Raw genomic sequence first — 17,220 nt, forward strand, 5'->3', positions numbered from 1 at the left:
CAGTTCCGAAACTTCTTGTGAGCCACAACCAATGGGACCCAAAAAGGACGCCTAGAGCTGATGGGACAGCATTACATTTGTGTCCCCTAGAGATGCGTGGCCTCCTGCTTTCTGGCATCATCAGGGAAACACCAGCATCAAGTCAGAACGGCTGACGTGGGGTTTGATTACAATGCCAGGGAAAAGAGTGGACTGCACTAAAAAGGCTGTGTCACTAACATTCTCAACGACATGAGGGAAAGACACAGCCAGCCAAGTCCAAAAGTGACTCCCAATGAATTTCTATAAGTACCCAAATCAACTTGCTTTGATTTTATGCAATTTTCACATATGCACAGAGTTATATACAAAAATCTGTATTTAAATAAGTCAGAAACAATTCTCTTCATAAAAGCACTGTGTCACTGCTTAATCAGCAAAATTTTTTCTTTCTTAATAGTCCACAAAATAGCAGTGTCTGAAAACAGACAGCATCCCAGAGTTGATGAGACGCTGTGATGACCTAGGGCGGGAGGAATGGAAGTGGAACAGAGACGAGGTGTGGATCACGAGATTTTATGAAGAAAGAATGCAGAAGGTAATGTGCACACTAATCAGTCAACTATGTGAGGGACTTATTTTATTTTCCAGGGGCTTTCCTATTAGGATTCTGGGTTGAGCTCTCAGAAGCTATGGAAATAGTTCAGGTCAGCACGTATTTTTTAACTCAAGATAAGCAGTGTGCTGGATTTGGGTTCAAAGAAGCAAGAAGCATTAACATCTTTTCATAAGGAAAGTAGTTCCTCATTGCAAAGACATTTGTACTTAACATAGCCAAACATCATAAAGCAGGCAGATAATAAAGACAAAATCAGTGAATGACAGCTGGTATTAGAGATCACAATTACCCACATCCTAACATCCAGTATTAGAGGGAGGAGTATAAAATTAAAATTATACTGTGTGTCCGAATAACACAGTACTATCTATATCTTATTATTTTTTAATGTTTTTTTATTATATTATGTTAGTCACCATACAGTACATCCCCGGTTTCCGATGTAAGGCTCCATGATTCATTAGTTGCGTATAACACCCAGTGCACCATGCAATACGTGCCCTCCTTACTACCCATCACCGGTCTATCCCCTTCCCCCACCCCCCTCCCCTCTGAGGCCCTCAGTTTGTTTCTCAGAGTCCATAGTCTCTCATGTTTCATTCCCCCTTCTGATTACCCCCCTTTCTTCCCCTACCGATCTTCCTAGTTCTTATGTTCCATAGATAATTGTCTTTCTCTGCTTGACTTATTTCACTTAGCATTATCTCCACCCATGCCTACCTGCAAGCTTCTTGAGAGTGACGGTATTAAAAATATTAAAGTAGTGGACACCAAAAACTTTTCCCAGAGATTTACAGACTTCTGTCAGTTCTCCAAGACACTTCTTCACCACCTCTTCCCTCTGAGATATCTTTGCCACTAAAGCTTTCTGTTTTTTCACACTGGTGGAATTTTCCGTCTCCATAAAGTCTACCTTTGTGAGAGAAAATGATCACAGGAGTGGGTACCCACGCACTTGTATCCAAATACAGTCTTCATTTAATTCTTAACTGTGTGTGTGTGAGTGTTTTGTATTTCTGTTATGCCAAGCACCTACAGCAAGCCCCTCGGGAACAGGGGCTGTGCATTCCTCTCTTTATATCTCCAGTGCCTGGCACAGAATGGCTTCTTGATAAGTGTTTACCTAATGCATGTTGAGGATTCAGAGACCGGACGACCCGACTGAATTCACTTTGACAGGTACTACATTACTTGGGTTCGATTTTAAGATCTCTTTCCAAATTAAGAGAAACAGAATACGTTCATATAGGACAGTATATATAAATTCAGTATCCATAAGCTTTGGAGAAGACCCTCTAATTTGCAGTAATATATCTTTGCCCACTCACTATAAGATAATTAAATAAAATAAACATTTAAAATATCATACCTTTAAATGCCCACTTAGTACAGTTTGGGCTTTATTTCCTGGCATCACATAGGCAATGGGTTGGTCATTGGCATTGATATATAAGTCTTCATCCAAAATCTTGTCAAGTATCAATTTTTTAAAAAGTCTTTCAGCATTGTGTCGTGAATAAGTAGATCCCTTTCCAAATATTCCCGACTGAATTTTTGCGCTCTTACTCCCTGGTAAGAAGGCCAAAAGAGTTAGGTTAGTGAACGTAGGTACGTCAGAAGCCTCTAGTAGGAGAGGCTGCAAAAGTCATTTATGGACAGGTCTGGATAAATGGAATAGATAATCTGTTCCACAGGAAAGCCCATGGCAAAAAATAGACACCCATTTCCATAAAATGAGAATATTTGAGTAGAACACTAGAATTTCTATGGTTATCTGTACTTTTCCTCATCTTTTTATAACATGCATTGACCAAAAACAGCAGCAAAATAAAGCTTATCACTTTAGGACGCTGCACTTAAAACTTATAAAATTACATCAGAGCAAAGAAATCAGAGAGAGAGTTTACATAAACTTTAAGGACTTCGCATCACCGTGCTACATTAGGATAACTGTGCATTACTGATCTAGTCACAAAAAATTTTGGACGACTATTTTCACAAATACTATCTCTGGTCTGGTACTGGAAGCACTACTTGTGTGCTGTCCAATTATTTAAGCCTATACTTTCTGTGACCCTCACGGAGGAAGCCTTTATAGCCTGTAAGACAAAAACACACCACTCCAGGAGACTGCATCCTTCCCTACTCCTCCTACTGGCTGAGAGCACCACACTGGGCTGGACCTTTGGTCTCATATCCAATCTGCTGTAATTACTAATGTCTTCATTGTAAGCCAACTTTATTATAGCAATCTACTTAAGAGGTCTTGTGAGGGTGCTTATAATCAGAATTAACAGTTACTTTGTAAAGCTTTAGTTCTATTTTAAGAGTTCCAAAGAATTACATTATTATGTCAGATGGCTTCTGGTCATACATGCCCCATGATTCAAGTTTTTCTTCCTTCAAGTGGTTTGTATCCCTGAAACATCACATTACAGGACTAGCCCTAGTGCTGGGGATAACTAAGAAAGCGGGAAAAATAAATAAACGTAAAAAAAAAAAGTCGGGGGGGGCTGGTTGTGAGTTTGAGCCCCACACTGGTTGTAGAGATTACTAAAACAAATAAATAAATAAACTTAAAAAAAAAAAGCTGAAACACAATTTTCTTAAAAACATGAAAGAGCTAATGAGAAACAATATGTCAGAAAGATGTTTGATTTAGCAATCTTTCTAGGAATCTACATGAAAGGTGCAATCAGAGATGTAGCTGAAGGTGTATTTAAAAGGCCATTTATGGGGCGCCTGGGTGGCTCAGTCATTAAGCGACCGCCTTCGGCTCAGGGCGTGATCCCGGAGTTCTGGGATCGAGCCCCACATCGGGCTCCCTGCTCTGCTGGAAGCCTGCTTCTTCCTCTCCCACTCCCCCTGCTTGTGTTCCCTCTCTCGCTGGCTGTCTCTCTCTCTGTCAAATAAATAAATAAAATCTTAAAAAAAAAAAAAAAAAGATGTATTTTCTATTTGAAAAATAAATAAATAAATAAAAGGCCATTTATCACATCGTTACATATAATAGAAAAATATGTCCTTAAATAAGACTACTCAAATACATCTCATCAAAATGATAAAATACAAATTACTAAAAACTACTTTAGAATAAAAAAACTCAGAAATGCTTATATTTTATTATATAGAAATGATATAAATTATATGTACAATATGATAAATATGTTGACTGTGAACAAATACACATTAAAATATTAGCAGTTTTTTCTGGAGTTACTTGTATTTTCTACATACTGCAATGTGGAGGGATCACGTATCACTCTTATAATACATGATTTTATCTGCAACCCCTTGTTCCTCCTGACCCCCAAAAGAGATCCAAACTCAAAGGCAAGAGTCCAGAAAGGGGGGAGGGGTGCCTGGGTGGCTCAGTCAGTTAAGCATCTGCCTTTGGCTCAGGTCATGATCCCGGGGTCCTGGGATTGAGCCCCGCATTGGGCTCCTTGTTCAGCGGGGAGTCTGCTGCTCCCTCCCTTTGCTTGTGCTCTCTAAAAAATAAATAAAAACTTAAAACAACAACAAAAAAGAATCCAGAAAGGGAAGACCAGCACTAAAAGTTGCTTTTGTCTGGGAGGAAAGAGCAGATCCAGAAGGAACAGTTGAGGAACCTGAGTAAACCATATTCCTATGCCAATCTAGGCTATTAATGTTTTAAAAAACAAATGCACCTATTAATTGCTTTATCTATTTTATTTTATTTAATTAATTTATTTTTTATTTATTATGATATGTTAGTCACCACACAGTGCATCATTAGTTTTTGAAAACTAAAGTGAGGCATGTACATGGAAAAAATACAATATAGTATACAGAAAGGTTCAGGATGAAAAGCAACATTCCTCTGTCCCATCCTTCTCTCCCCTATCCTCCTCTCTTCTGGAAAGCAATCACATTTGTTTGTTTGCTTTTTTTCAATTTTAATTTTTAGTAATCTCTACCCCCAACGTGGGCCTTAAACTCATGACCCTGAGAACAAGAGTTGTGTTCTTCCTACTGAGCCAGTCAGGCGCCCCAAGGCAGTCATTTTAAGATTTTATTTATTTATTTGAGAGAGAGAGCATGCGCGCATGCAAGCACGTGCATGCAAGCATAGGCTAAGGGTAGGGGGAGGAAGAAGGAAAGAATCCCAAGCAGACTCACGAGCCCATCTCAGAACCCTGAGATCATGACCTGAATGGAAACCAAAGAGTCGGATGCCTAACTGACTGAGCCACTCAGGCACCCGAGGCAGTCCTGTTTTAAAAAGCTTTTGTTTTCAGCTCTTCTGGTGGCCACCTCCACAAGGAACCCAAACCCTTGCTGCTATTGCACTAGCCAAGAGCCACTACCTGACGATTACCTACTGACCCCCCACTGTGAAAGATGAGGCTTCATCTCATTTAGACTACTCTCTACACTTCGCCTTGCCCCAAATCTGGCTAGTTACATAACATCGGCTCATCTATTGATTATTTTGTAACTTTAGTTTTATTTTTTTAGATTTTATTTATTTGACAGAGAGAGAGAGAGTGCACAAGTAGGGGGAGCGGCAGGCAGAGGGAGAAGTAGGCTCCCTGCAGAGCAAGGAGCCCGATGTGGGGCTCGATCCCAGGACCCTGAGATCACGACCTGAGCCAAAGGCAGACGCTCCACCCAGGTGCCCCTGTTTTGTAACTTTAGACAGAACTTCTGGCTACTCTCTCTACCTTCTACATAGGAGGTTATTAGCACCCCAAGCCTTCCGAGTACTCCCCTTTTTTTGTTTATTGTACTCTTATTTTTACATCATCAAGGTTAACACATTTTGTCCAGTTCTCTAAACATATTTCAGTCTATACGTTGACTCTGTTGCAGCTCATCAGCAGCGTTTATGACAAGTGTCCTTCCCTACTTAGAAGGTCCTGACTGCTGTGCAACCCCCAGGAGAATGTCTACTGCACCCAGACAACCGGATTGCTTTTTGTACATCTTATCAATTACTCAAAATCGTTAACAATTTCCTTTGTTTTACATTTGACCTTGGCTCTCTTTGTATAATCTTTCCCATGGAATTTCTAAATGTCTTCCTCCTTCTGTTGAGAGTTAACATTTGCATTCGTTACTATCATCAAAAAATGTCATTTCTTATTCCTTCTCATATTGCTTGGGACCTATTTTTCTTGACTTTGTCACAATTTGCACAGACTACTTACTGGACCCGCGGCATAGCTGTGGACCTGGACTTTCTTCTCCCTGGACCCATGGGTCAGCTCCCCTGCTTATGATATCAGAATGAGTGCACTCACTTTCTTTGCCCTCTAGCCTCTAGGGTAGCTGATATTGATCACCAGACTGGCTTTGGTTTCTTTCTTTCCAAAGTTTTCAGGATTATCTCTGAAGGGGTCCAGAATATGCCACTGTGGCATAAAAATTATTTTGAGCAGAAGGCATTTGAGTTCCTGAAACCTCTTTTTTTTTTTCTTTAAAGATTTTATTTATTTATTCGACAGAGATAGAGACAGCCAGCAAGAGAGGGAACACAAGCAGGGGGAGTGGGAGAGAAAGAAGCAGGCCCATAGCGGAAGAGCCTGATGTGGGGCTCGATCCCATAACGCCGGGATCACGCCCTGAGCCGAAGGCAGACGCTTAACCGCTGTGCCACCCAGGCGCCCCAAGTTCCTGAAACCTCTTATCTGCAAAAAAGCAGAGACCCCCCCCAAAAAAAACTCAATTGTCATAAATTCTCTCCCTGGGAGCAACCAAAGACGACTGATTCTTATCATTGGAGATGAGAAGTCTGCATACCACTCCTAAACACTGTCACAAAACTATCCTATCTCCCTCTCATCTATTCTCCTAAGGGCCCACTTATCCTTCCAAAAAACCATTTGTTTTCCCATAAGTGTTCTTTCCCCCCTCCCTCTCCACTATTAAGATGGTATATAAGCCCCAATTTTATTGGCCCTTTGAGTCACATTTTGATGAATCCTGTCTTTTATCAGTTTAATTCACAGGCCCCCAACCACTAAATCTAACAGGATGGAGAAGTTTTTCCTCCCCAACACCACTTTATTCTTGGTATTCCCCAATTTCATAAAGCAGCTCCTTTGGCTTTTAGTGGACATTTTAATCTGAAGGTTTTTTTCTCTTTCACTCAGGGAAATTTTCATATATCATTGATTTGATAACTCCCTCTATTTTCTATTTCAAAAATTGTCAGATTTCACATCTCCTAAGAATTAATCTATACTTTTTCTCTCATATTTTCCATATACATTTTTGCTCAGGTCTTAGAAAATTTTCTTGACTTTATCTTTCAACATTTCCACTAAATTTACTTTGTCAATCATTTAAAATTTTTAACAGCTCCTGGAGTGCCTGGCTGGCTCAGTCGGAGGAGCCTGTGACTCTTGATCTCGGATTGTGAGTTTGGATATAGAGATTACTTAAAAATAAAAAATAAATAAATAAAACTTTTAATAGCGCTTTCTCATTCTTTGTTTCTTCTCCATAATATTCTAACTTAAGTCTTTGTGAAGATTCTAAATTAGGCGTTTCTCCTCCTATCTCCCTAAAGCTAGTGCTTATTTTATAAATTCTCACTATCCCCAGGGTCAAATACTTACTTGGTTTCTCTTGATTGCCCAGTTGTATCTAATCTTGAGGGAAAGGTTAAACTTTTGAGGGGGTTTTCCTCTGTTATTTAAAAAAAATTTTTTTTAAAAGATTTTATTTACTTATTTGAGAGAGAAAGAGAGAAGCGTGAGCGCACAGGGGGAGGGGCAGAGGGAGAGAGAATCTCAAGCAGACTCCCCCCTGAGTGTGGAGCCCCACATGGGGCTTGATCTCACAACCCTGAGATCATGCATGACCTGAGCCAAAACCACGAGTCAGATGCTTCACTGACTGAGCCACCCAGGTGCCCTTCCTCTGTTATTTTGTATCTGTTTCCCCGTCAAATTCCTCCCCTGAATGGGAATATCCAGGTTTGCTTTAGGGTAAGTGGGTGGGCTGGGTGGTCCCCAAATGCCACTTAGGGGCTCTGGCTCCTAACCCAGCTGCCTTTCTATTTCTCAGGCTGTTTATTTTTGTTCTAGAATCAATTCCAGGCTGGTATTTGATGCAGTTCTTTGTGGGCAGACTAACTGCCCCCTCCTATTTCTGGCTCCCCTGATTTTACTCCCACCCCCTGGACCTACAGACCAGTCTGAGGCCTCCTGATAATGGAGTTCTTCCTGATCGATAGTCCCCCCTCTTCTACGACTCTCGCCTTACATTCATTTTGCAGGTGGCTCACTGTATTTCATTCCACTTCTCACTATGCTTCCATCCATTTCCTAAAAACTTTGAAAAATCTTGAATCTGATGAGGGTCTCTCTCTGGCTCTCTATGCCCTAGTGAACTGAATCCCCATTTTATTTCCTATTATTTTAATAGGACCTCAAACAAACAAACAAAAAGAAGACATACTTTTGCCCAGGCTGCCATCCGGAACTGGAAGTCACTCAACAGGTAATTCTCAAAGCAAGTTATAGCCCACTCATTCAGATGAAATTGTATATGCTTTAATATTTTCTTTGTATTTATTTATTATCATTACTATTATCTTTATTAACGTATAGTTGACATACAATATTTTATCAGTTTCAGGTGTACAACACAAATATTCAACGATTTTATACATTACGCTACGCTAAGCATGATAGGTGTAGTCACATTATTACAATGTCATTGACAACATTCCCTATCCTGTACTTCTCATTCCCATGACATATTCATTTTATAAATGGAAGTTTGTATCTCTTAATTCCCTTCACCCATTTTGCCCTATTATTTGCTTTTCTGAATGTGAAAACCTCACCTTAGTAACATATAAATTCTATACAAATAATTGGTATAATTCATTAAAGCTGACTTTTGTTCGTTACTCAAAAAAGCTTTATTCTGAAATCGTTAATTTCTACAAGACAGACAAGAGAGATTTTTTCTATGTACTTATGATGAATTCTTTAGATGTTCAATTTTATTTTATTTTTTAAAATATTTATTTATTTGAGAGAAAGAGAGCGTGTGCCTATACCAGGGAGCACACAGAGGGAGAGGCAGAGGGAGAAGCAGACCCCCGCTGAGCCGGGAGCCTGATGCGGGGCTCGATCCCAGGACCCTGGGATCATGACCTGAGCTGAAGGCAGATGCTTAACCGACTGAGCCACCCAGGTGCCCTTAGATGTTCAATTTTAACTGCTATAACTCAAACAATAAAACAGATAACTTACCCAAGAAAATGTCGACCAGCATATTCATAGTAAATCTCCCAGAAGGACCTGGATGGTTTTTATTTCTTGTTCCTTGTGATGAACTATGTTCTTGAACAAATCTCACAATATTTTTTACATCATTGGTCACATCTCTTGTCTTATAATCCTATGAGTAAAAAGAGATTACCTTCTGCTGTAATTAAGATGATAGTTAGATTGCTAGGGTCTCATACGACTGTAGTCTCGTAACAAACCATTTCCACACCAAAACCAAGATCCAAACCCAAATTTCAAATGCTCTTTCTTTTCTAAGCTCTTACATTAACCTCGTGTCTAGAACATTAGCACTCTACCACATCTATGTTATTACTGGGTTACGGACATACCTCTCAGTCTTTCAATTACTCGACAACATGCTGTGGGTAGGAATATCCTTTCCTCCTTTTCAAACCCTTCACACCCCCTAGAACTGTGCTCTGTCACTTGGATGGTGACTTCTAGGATCAAAAACACTGTCCAGCCATGCAAATCTGTGAGTTCTGATCGCTTTTGGGGCTTTGGTGTCATAGTCAACCCTTTTAATGATCGCTTGTCAGTTCCCTTTCTCCTTCTCCTCACTGGTCTCCAAACTCGGCCTACTTTTTAAAGCCCCCTTTATTGTATGACCTGTCTGCTTTCATCTATCCTAGATCTCCAAACTAGCAATACTAACCAGCCACTGTTCTCGAAAGCAGCATCATGCTTCTGGCCTCTGTCAATGCAGCCTCCTCACCTTCTAACCCTTGTTCCTCTGCCACAGTCTCACAACCTCAAGACAAACAGGTTTCTTGTCTTATTCTAACAGTTGGTAGTAATTCTGAGGCTCTATCTAGAACCATCATGAAACGATGTTCTATCATTCTCACCAACATCATTCCTGCCTAATTCATGGTGACTCAGCAGACAGATGGTCCTCCCATCTTGGCCTCTGGCATCTTGACCTCCTCCGTCCCAGGGACCCTGTCTTCCACGTATGCCAGCCGCTTACTCCTTGGTCACACTTACCACCTCGGCCTCATTAAAATCAGCAACCCCTTCATCCTCTGACCGTCACCTCATGCCATCTAGTATATTCTGACTCCAATAACCCACTGAGCCTGCCTACCCACTCATTCCCATCCTCCGATGATCCCTTAACGCAGCTTAAATTCCACAGACCCTCATTACAATACTACCTCATGTACCTTCAGCTCCTTTGCCCTTAGGGCAATTCATCCCATGTGTTGTTTGACGATACACACTAGATCCAACTCTTCGCCACTCTGCCTAAACCTCAGTAGCTGATCTTGGCTGGAGAAACACATGCAACCATGTTGAAAGTCTGCACTTTAAACAAATGGCCACAAACCTCAAGTGGACCCTTCACACGGCTAGGTAATCATCACACATCCTTGGTCTCGCACTCCTCGGTTCTAGAACAGGAGTTAGCACACCATGGCCTATGAGCTGGATACCTGTTTCCGTACATCAAATTTTATTGGAACACAGCCATGGAAAATCGATGTAATTTTTGTTTATGTCTGCTTTTGGGCTAAAAGAGCAGAGTTGAGTACTTGTGACAGAGCCTATGATTCCAAGGCCCACAAGGCCTAATGTATGCACTCTGGCCCTTTAAGATAAAGTCTGCTGACCGCTGTCCTAGATGACTAGACTACTTTACTTTCTCCTTTCTCTTCAATCCCCTCTTATCCTGACTGTCAGCTGAGGACCTGGCCTGCTACTTTACTGAAAAAGCTGAAGCAACCACAAGAGAGCTTTCGCAAACTTCCTTCACAACATGTATCCCCAGCAAATGCCCCAGTCTTCTCCTTCCTTGTGCTCTTACAGATGAACTTTCTCGGTTCCTGCCTGAGGCCAGTTTCTGGACTTGGGCACTAGATCCCCACCCCCGCCTATTCAAGGACATTGCTTCAGAGGTTCTCCCCTCTCCTTACACATCAGCTTTTCATCCTGTGCCGGTACGTTCCTATCAGCATAGACAGATGTTACTTCTCCTGTCTTTTCCTGACTCCACTTCCCCTGCCAGCTGCTGTTTGATTTCTCTGATCATCCTTGAAGCAAAACTTGAAAGAGTTCTCTATATTCGTCGCCTCCAGTTTTGCCCCACGCTACTCAAACTGTCCAACAAACCCAGCCACCACGATTCCTGCCGCACTAAATCCAGTGGTGTCGTCTCAGTCCCTTCCCTACTTGGCTTTGCGGCAGCACTGGAGCCGTGAGTACTCCCTCCTCCCTGAAATGGTTTCTGTATGGATTTTGCTTTTCCCCTTACCTTGCTAATTTTCTTTCTTGGTCTCCTTTTCTAGTCCCTCCTCTTCTCCTTAAACTCTTAATGTCTCAGGACTCAGTGGTTTGGTTTTCTTCTCTTTGGTATAACCTTATACCCCTGAAGATTTCATCTGCTCTTATGGCTCTGAATACCATCAGTATGCCAACCACTCCCAAACTGGCAGGTACCACAAGCCTCTTTTCAGAATTTCTGAATCTAACAGATACATCTAACTCGAAACACCCCAAACTGAACAGATCCGCCCTGCCAAACGGCCATCCCCAAGTCACACCACGCTCCAGCTGCTGCTCTGGCCTGCCATTTCCTTTCCCTAATGGACTCTTAGCCCTGCTCAGCTACACGGGCTCCCTTGCTATCCATCAAATGCACAGGCATGCCCCCCACACCTGGGGCCAAGAACGCCTACATCGAGGGAGGTGCTCAGCTCACTCCCTTTTCAAGCGTCCACTGCTTGGGGCTCTGCATCTCTGTTAGAAGCCTTCCCTGGGCCACTGCGCCTGATCCGGCAGCTTGCATCCCACCCACTACTCCTGGCTCCAACACTGCTGTGCTTCCCGTGCCCTGACATGGTTGGTACTCAGCCTCCCTTGGCCAGAATGGAAACCCCACAAGGGCAGGGATCTTCCTAGTTCGTTCAGTGATGCATCCCAATCTCTTAGAACAGGCCTGCCACACAGCAGACACTCAACATACATCTGTTAAACAAGAACTGACACTCATCAGCAACATCCGCAGGGCAGGGCGTGGGCGGTGGAATCTGCAGACCCCACCCTCTGCACTCACTAGTGCCGCAGACCTGTGACTGTGCTTATCACGCGGCATTACAATCATGTGAGTACGTGTATGTCCATCCCCCTCCAGTCTATGAACCGGCCCATAACATGTTCACTTCTAAGTCCCCAGCACCTTGCACACAATTTCAAATAATGTATCAAATGTGAAAATGCTCTGTAAACTGTAAAGCACAGAGACATTAAAACACAGAATTACCATGAAAGGTAAAATTAAGTACCTAATGATTGAATTTAACAAATTCTCAAGGTTATTTTTAGGACAGATGATAGCAAACTCATCTAGAGGCTATTACCATTAATTCTTTATAGTTTTTAAATAACCAATTTATAGTATAATGTAATTGACCTGATTCAAACACACAGTACACCAGTTATTATAACTCTTCAGAATGAGAACTTCAGATACATATTGGGATTGAATCTAAATATTCTACCTGCCCATGTTGGAACTTTTTGGATATCTACAGATCAATATTTCTGAAATATCTTATAGTACACATATATAACATCAATATTTTGGATAGGTCCAGGATATTTTTTCTAGGCTTCTAATTCGAAAGCTATTCCACAAAATTACTATTTAATGTTTCTATTCCAAATTACTACGGGGAGGGAGCCATCTTTCTCCAGTTCAATCCCTGAGGGCCCACTTATGGTAACCTAACTTGTATCTAACTTTGCTAAATTAAAGTCTTGGCAATTTCCTGAATTAAAAGGAATTTAAAACTTCCTTATTTTACCTTTGTTCTACAGCAATTATCACAAGAAACATCTGGGTATTTCTTACAAAAATCAGGATTAAATCCCTTTTCACCAAAGTAAGCCAAAAGCTGTATTCTCCTGCATTCTGTTATATTTTCACAGTAATGCACCATACTATACAAATTGTTGAAGTGAGTCTCTCTGGTATGATGGTTTCCTTCTTTTTCCACTAAAAGAGGAAAAGAACAAAGTAAAAATACTTATTAGAGTAGGAAAACAGAAGAAAATATCATAGAAATATTTAGAATAGATTCATTTAACTTTAAGTAGCAAATGAAATAAAATTACTAATAGTGTTATATATCAGTACGACATCATTCTATATTATGACCAACCATATATTTATGTTTATTCCTCAAATTTTCAGTTTTATAGGAAAAAATGAAGATTGTCATCAGGAGTAGCTGAAATTTTTTTTCAAATCTTCATGATTCCCAATGATGAAGATTTGAATCAAATTTACTGTATTTATCAGACAAGCATGTCCTTAGCTGGATCCGAAGTTGGCACAGCAGGCACCTATGGCAGCGGGCCAGGCACCTCCCTGGGTATCTGGGGTGAAAGCAGTTAAGCCAGTGGTTCCAAAGCCGTGGGCCAAGGAGCCCTGGGGTGTTGCAATGAACTCACAGGGGTGTTGGCAGGGTATTTTATTTTTTTAAAGATTTAATTAATTTATTTGACAGAGATAGAGACAGTCAGCGAGAGAGGGAACACAAGCAGGGGGAGTGGGAGAGGAAGAAGCAGGTTCATAGCAGAGGAGCCTGATGTGGGGCTCGATCCCATAACGCTGGGATCACGCCCTGAGCTGAAGGCAGACGCTTAATGACTGCGCCACCCAGGCGCCCCTGGCAGGGTATTTTAAATTTAAGGGAAACACAGCAATATTTGAACACCACACTAACTGCTAGTTAGAGGTCATGGTGAGCTATACTCCTTCCAATGCCATCTTTGAGAAACTGAAGTTTTGGCAGTGGTTGTGATATATACAAGTACCTCCAGAAAATCCATGTGGAACAGGAAATAAGGGTGGCAGTGTCTAATCTAATTTCAAGGTTTGAGAATCACATGCGCATACTTTCCGTTTATAAGCAATCGAGGTTAGTTAAGAATGAGAATAAAATGTTTTTTTCTAGTTTATGAGCATTCTTTTTTTCAAAATGTTGTGTTTGAAACTTTAATGCTTACTGAATTATTTGGACCTAACTTAATATAGGTTCTGTTTAAAAACACAAATGGTCACGCTAAGTTTAAAAGCCTCATTTTTTTCACGGAGAATCTTTATTTTTTGAAAAGATTTTATTTATTTATTTGAGAGAGAGAGCACGAGGGGGGAAGGGTCTGAGGGAGAAGCAGACTCCCTGCTGAGCAGGGAGCCCGATGCGGGGCTCCATCTCAGGACGCTGGGATCATGACCAGAGCCGAAGGCAGACGCTTAAGCGACTGAGCCACCCAGGTGCCCTCAGAGATTCATCTTGGTAGAGTGCAAGGGACACAGACTTTGGGGGTCAGACAGACCTGGGCCCCGTCAGGGCTCTGCCACCTACTAGCTCTACATCTGCCGTGCTCTTGGGTGAAATGAGGAGAGTTACAGTAGTGCCTCACAGGCTGTGAAGACTGGATGAAGGGACATAATCAAGCAGTTAGCACATACAGCAGGTACTAAGCAATGTCATCTATCAGCATTGCTACCACTGTACTCCCCCCCCACTTCTACCTGCTGCTGCTGCTCATTAGTGCTCTTGGGGGCAAGTTACAAAACCCTGAAGTTCCCTTTTTACCGTGGGATGATCTCTACTTCAAAAGCTAGGGATTATGGGCACAAAAGGTGACCCGATATTTGGCACAGTGCCTGGTAAGTGTCATATCCCATGTGTAGTATTTCTGGAAAGATCCATTCAAAAGTGGTCTCAAAATAGCAAATTTAGGGGCGCCTGGGTGGCACGGCGGTTAGGCATCTGCCTTCGGCTCAGGGCGTGATCCCGGCGTTGTGGGATCGAGCCCCACATCAGGCTCCTCCACTATGAGCCTGCTTCTTCCTCTCCCACTCCCCCTGCTTGTGTTCCCTCTCTCGCTGGCTGTCTCTCTGTCAAATAAATAAATAAAATCTTTAAAAAAAAATAGCAAATTTATTTAGGAAGTGTATTTAACTATCACAGCTTAGTAGAAAAATGGGCAAAGGGCAAAATAAGATTCTAAAATATGGGGGCGCCTGGGTGGCACAGCGGTTAAGCGTCTGCCTTCGGCTCAGGGCGTGATCCCGGCATTCTGGGATCGAGCCCCACATCAGGCTCCTCTGCTATGAGACTGCTTCTTCCTCTCCCACTCCCCCTGCTTGTGTTCCCTCTCTCGCTGGCCGTCTCTATCTCTGTCAAATAAATAAATAAAATCTTAAAAAAAAAAAAAAAGATTCTAAAATATGTATTCACTTTGACCTGGCAAGTCTAAGTCTGGAAATTTTATCCTATATAGACAATTGCACAAATGCCCAAAGATACCCATAAAAGATGCTCAATACTGCACTGCTGATAACGGTGAAAAACAATAAACAGTCTAGGTTTCTATTCCAGGAGGACTGGTTAAATAGACACGGAATTCTATGTAGTCGAACTACATGTATCAATTGGAGTCATAATTACATCCTACTGTAGACTGAAAACATACAAAAAGACGTATAATATAATCCCAAGCACAAATGCCAAAATCTATGCATTTGGCAGGGGTAAGCAGCACATATAAGATCCTGCTTCGCTCTGATGGGGGAGTGGAGGGCTGAGGTAGGAGAGGGATATATGGGGGGGTTTATTCCCTAACCCAGTGGTATGTGAGGATTTGTTATTTTTCCCATCCTACCTTTCTGCATGTTTGAAATATGTGTTACATGCAAGGACGCACGCAGAGGTTGGATCTGGAAGGATACGCAGGAAGCCAACAGCTGGAGTTATTTCCTAGGGCAGGACTGTATGCAAGGCATGGTTTGGGCATTTTCTGCCATGTATATGTCTGTATACACACGTCTGTACCATTTGAATTTTACATGACAAGCATGTAATACTTCTATAACGATTTAAAGAAACTGGAGCAAAAGCACCACCATGGCAGGAGCAGGCTCCATCGGGAGACTAAAGAGGATAGGGGCTTAGCTCACTCAGTATGAGTCTCTTCAGCCGGGTCACATCGTGATAGGTATAGAACAGCAGGCAGTGCGATATCTCCCCATCTCTCCCAGCTCTGCCGGATTCCTGGTAGTAGCCCTCCACAGATTTAGGGAGAGACGCGTGGATCACGAACCGCACGTCGGGTTTGTCAATCCCCATTCCGAATGCTATTGTTGCACAGATAACCTGATGAAAGAGCACAAGCCTCTTAGACTCATAATAGATGGAAAGGAACATTTTAGTACCACGCGCCTCTAAAAGCTCTACCTTCTATTTTAAAGTGTACTCTATATAGCAATCTAATACCTTCACTTAGTCCCGTTATTTAGCATGACAAATGTGAGATCTTCCTATTGATAATTTGCAATTCTATGAAGACCTGAGAAGGTAGAGAGGAGCTCGTGGTGGCAGGCACTTTCTCGTGTGACTTGGCGTTTTCATGGAAGGGGCCAGAATCAAGAGCCGTCTGTCTTGGTGGGCTGCCACTGCTTCCTCTCTTCCATTTCTGATATGAAGGCATGAGGGTGCTGTCCACATGGCCATGACATCCAGCTCCACGGTCATGGACGAGCTCCCACACGTTACCTCTGCCAGCTTCTCTGATGCTTGGAGCAATGGCATTGTCACCTGCCACCATGCTTACCGTCCCTGTTCCCAGGGGAGCAGCTGATGGACCACACGCCAGCTCCTTTTCCTCAACAGCTAATTTCAAAGTTAAAAACTTGAGAAATTCTTATTGGAACTCACGTGGGTAAAAGTCTGAGAGGTGTTTATACTAGAAAAAAAAGACTGGAGACTGTGGATCTTGGCCTATGCATATTACTTAGGACAAGCAAGGTGACAGTTAAATTTCAGGAGCTTCATAAATCCTCTTTTAGTTAAAAAAAAAATCATTTTCTAGAATATCCATTTCAGTTACAAATGTAGGACTTATTAACCCAGACAAAAACATTACATTTCCAGGCAAGATTATATTATACAAATAAAGCTGCAAGACTTTTTTTTTTTTTTTAACTCCCAAGAAAATAAATAGCGGCTGCAAGAACAGTATTTCAAAAGCAACTGCACTACCTGGCAGCCAGACTGAGGCTGAGGATGTGGTGTCGGTGTCTGCGCACCAGAGCAAGCAAGTCAGGCTGCGGAGAACGTGGCCACGAATGGGAGCGCTCGGGGGCACCTCAGCTACAGCCCGTCAGCCCTCTCATTGTATGGCACTTTGATGGAAGGGAAGTGTCCTTGAAAAGAGAAAGTCTGCTGGAGCCTCTAGTGGTGGAGAGCAGGTGGAGAGGCTGCGCAGGGAGGTGTAGCCGCCCGCGGGCTGCAGCGTTCTGAGAAGGGGCGGGGGGGGGGGGGGGGGGGGGGC

General features: G+C 42.3%; 1 protein-coding gene across 1 annotated transcript in view; it reads right to left on the minus strand.

Moving 5' to 3' along the window:
- The window catches only part of BLM (BLM RecQ like helicase), a 61,054-nt gene that overhangs the window by 6,941 nt on the left and 36,893 nt on the right, over nt 1-17,220 (minus strand). The window contains exons 14-18 of the mRNA XM_008687794.2: nt 15,848-16,043; nt 12,681-12,871; nt 8,836-8,983; nt 1,968-2,167; nt 1,319-1,511 (exon numbers count right to left, since the gene is read on the minus strand). Of these exons, the coding sequence (XP_008686016.1) occupies nt 1,319-1,511; nt 1,968-2,167; nt 8,836-8,983; nt 12,681-12,871; nt 15,848-16,043 (928 nt within the window). The remainder of the gene's footprint in view (nt 1-1,318; nt 1,512-1,967; nt 2,168-8,835; nt 8,984-12,680; nt 12,872-15,847; nt 16,044-17,220) is intronic.

Source organism: Ursus maritimus, unplaced genomic scaffold, assembly GCF_017311325.1.
Source record: "Ursus maritimus isolate PB19 unplaced genomic scaffold, ASM1731132v1 scaffold_27, whole genome shotgun sequence".
Classification (NCBI taxonomy): Eukaryota; Metazoa; Chordata; class Mammalia; order Carnivora; family Ursidae; genus Ursus; species Ursus maritimus.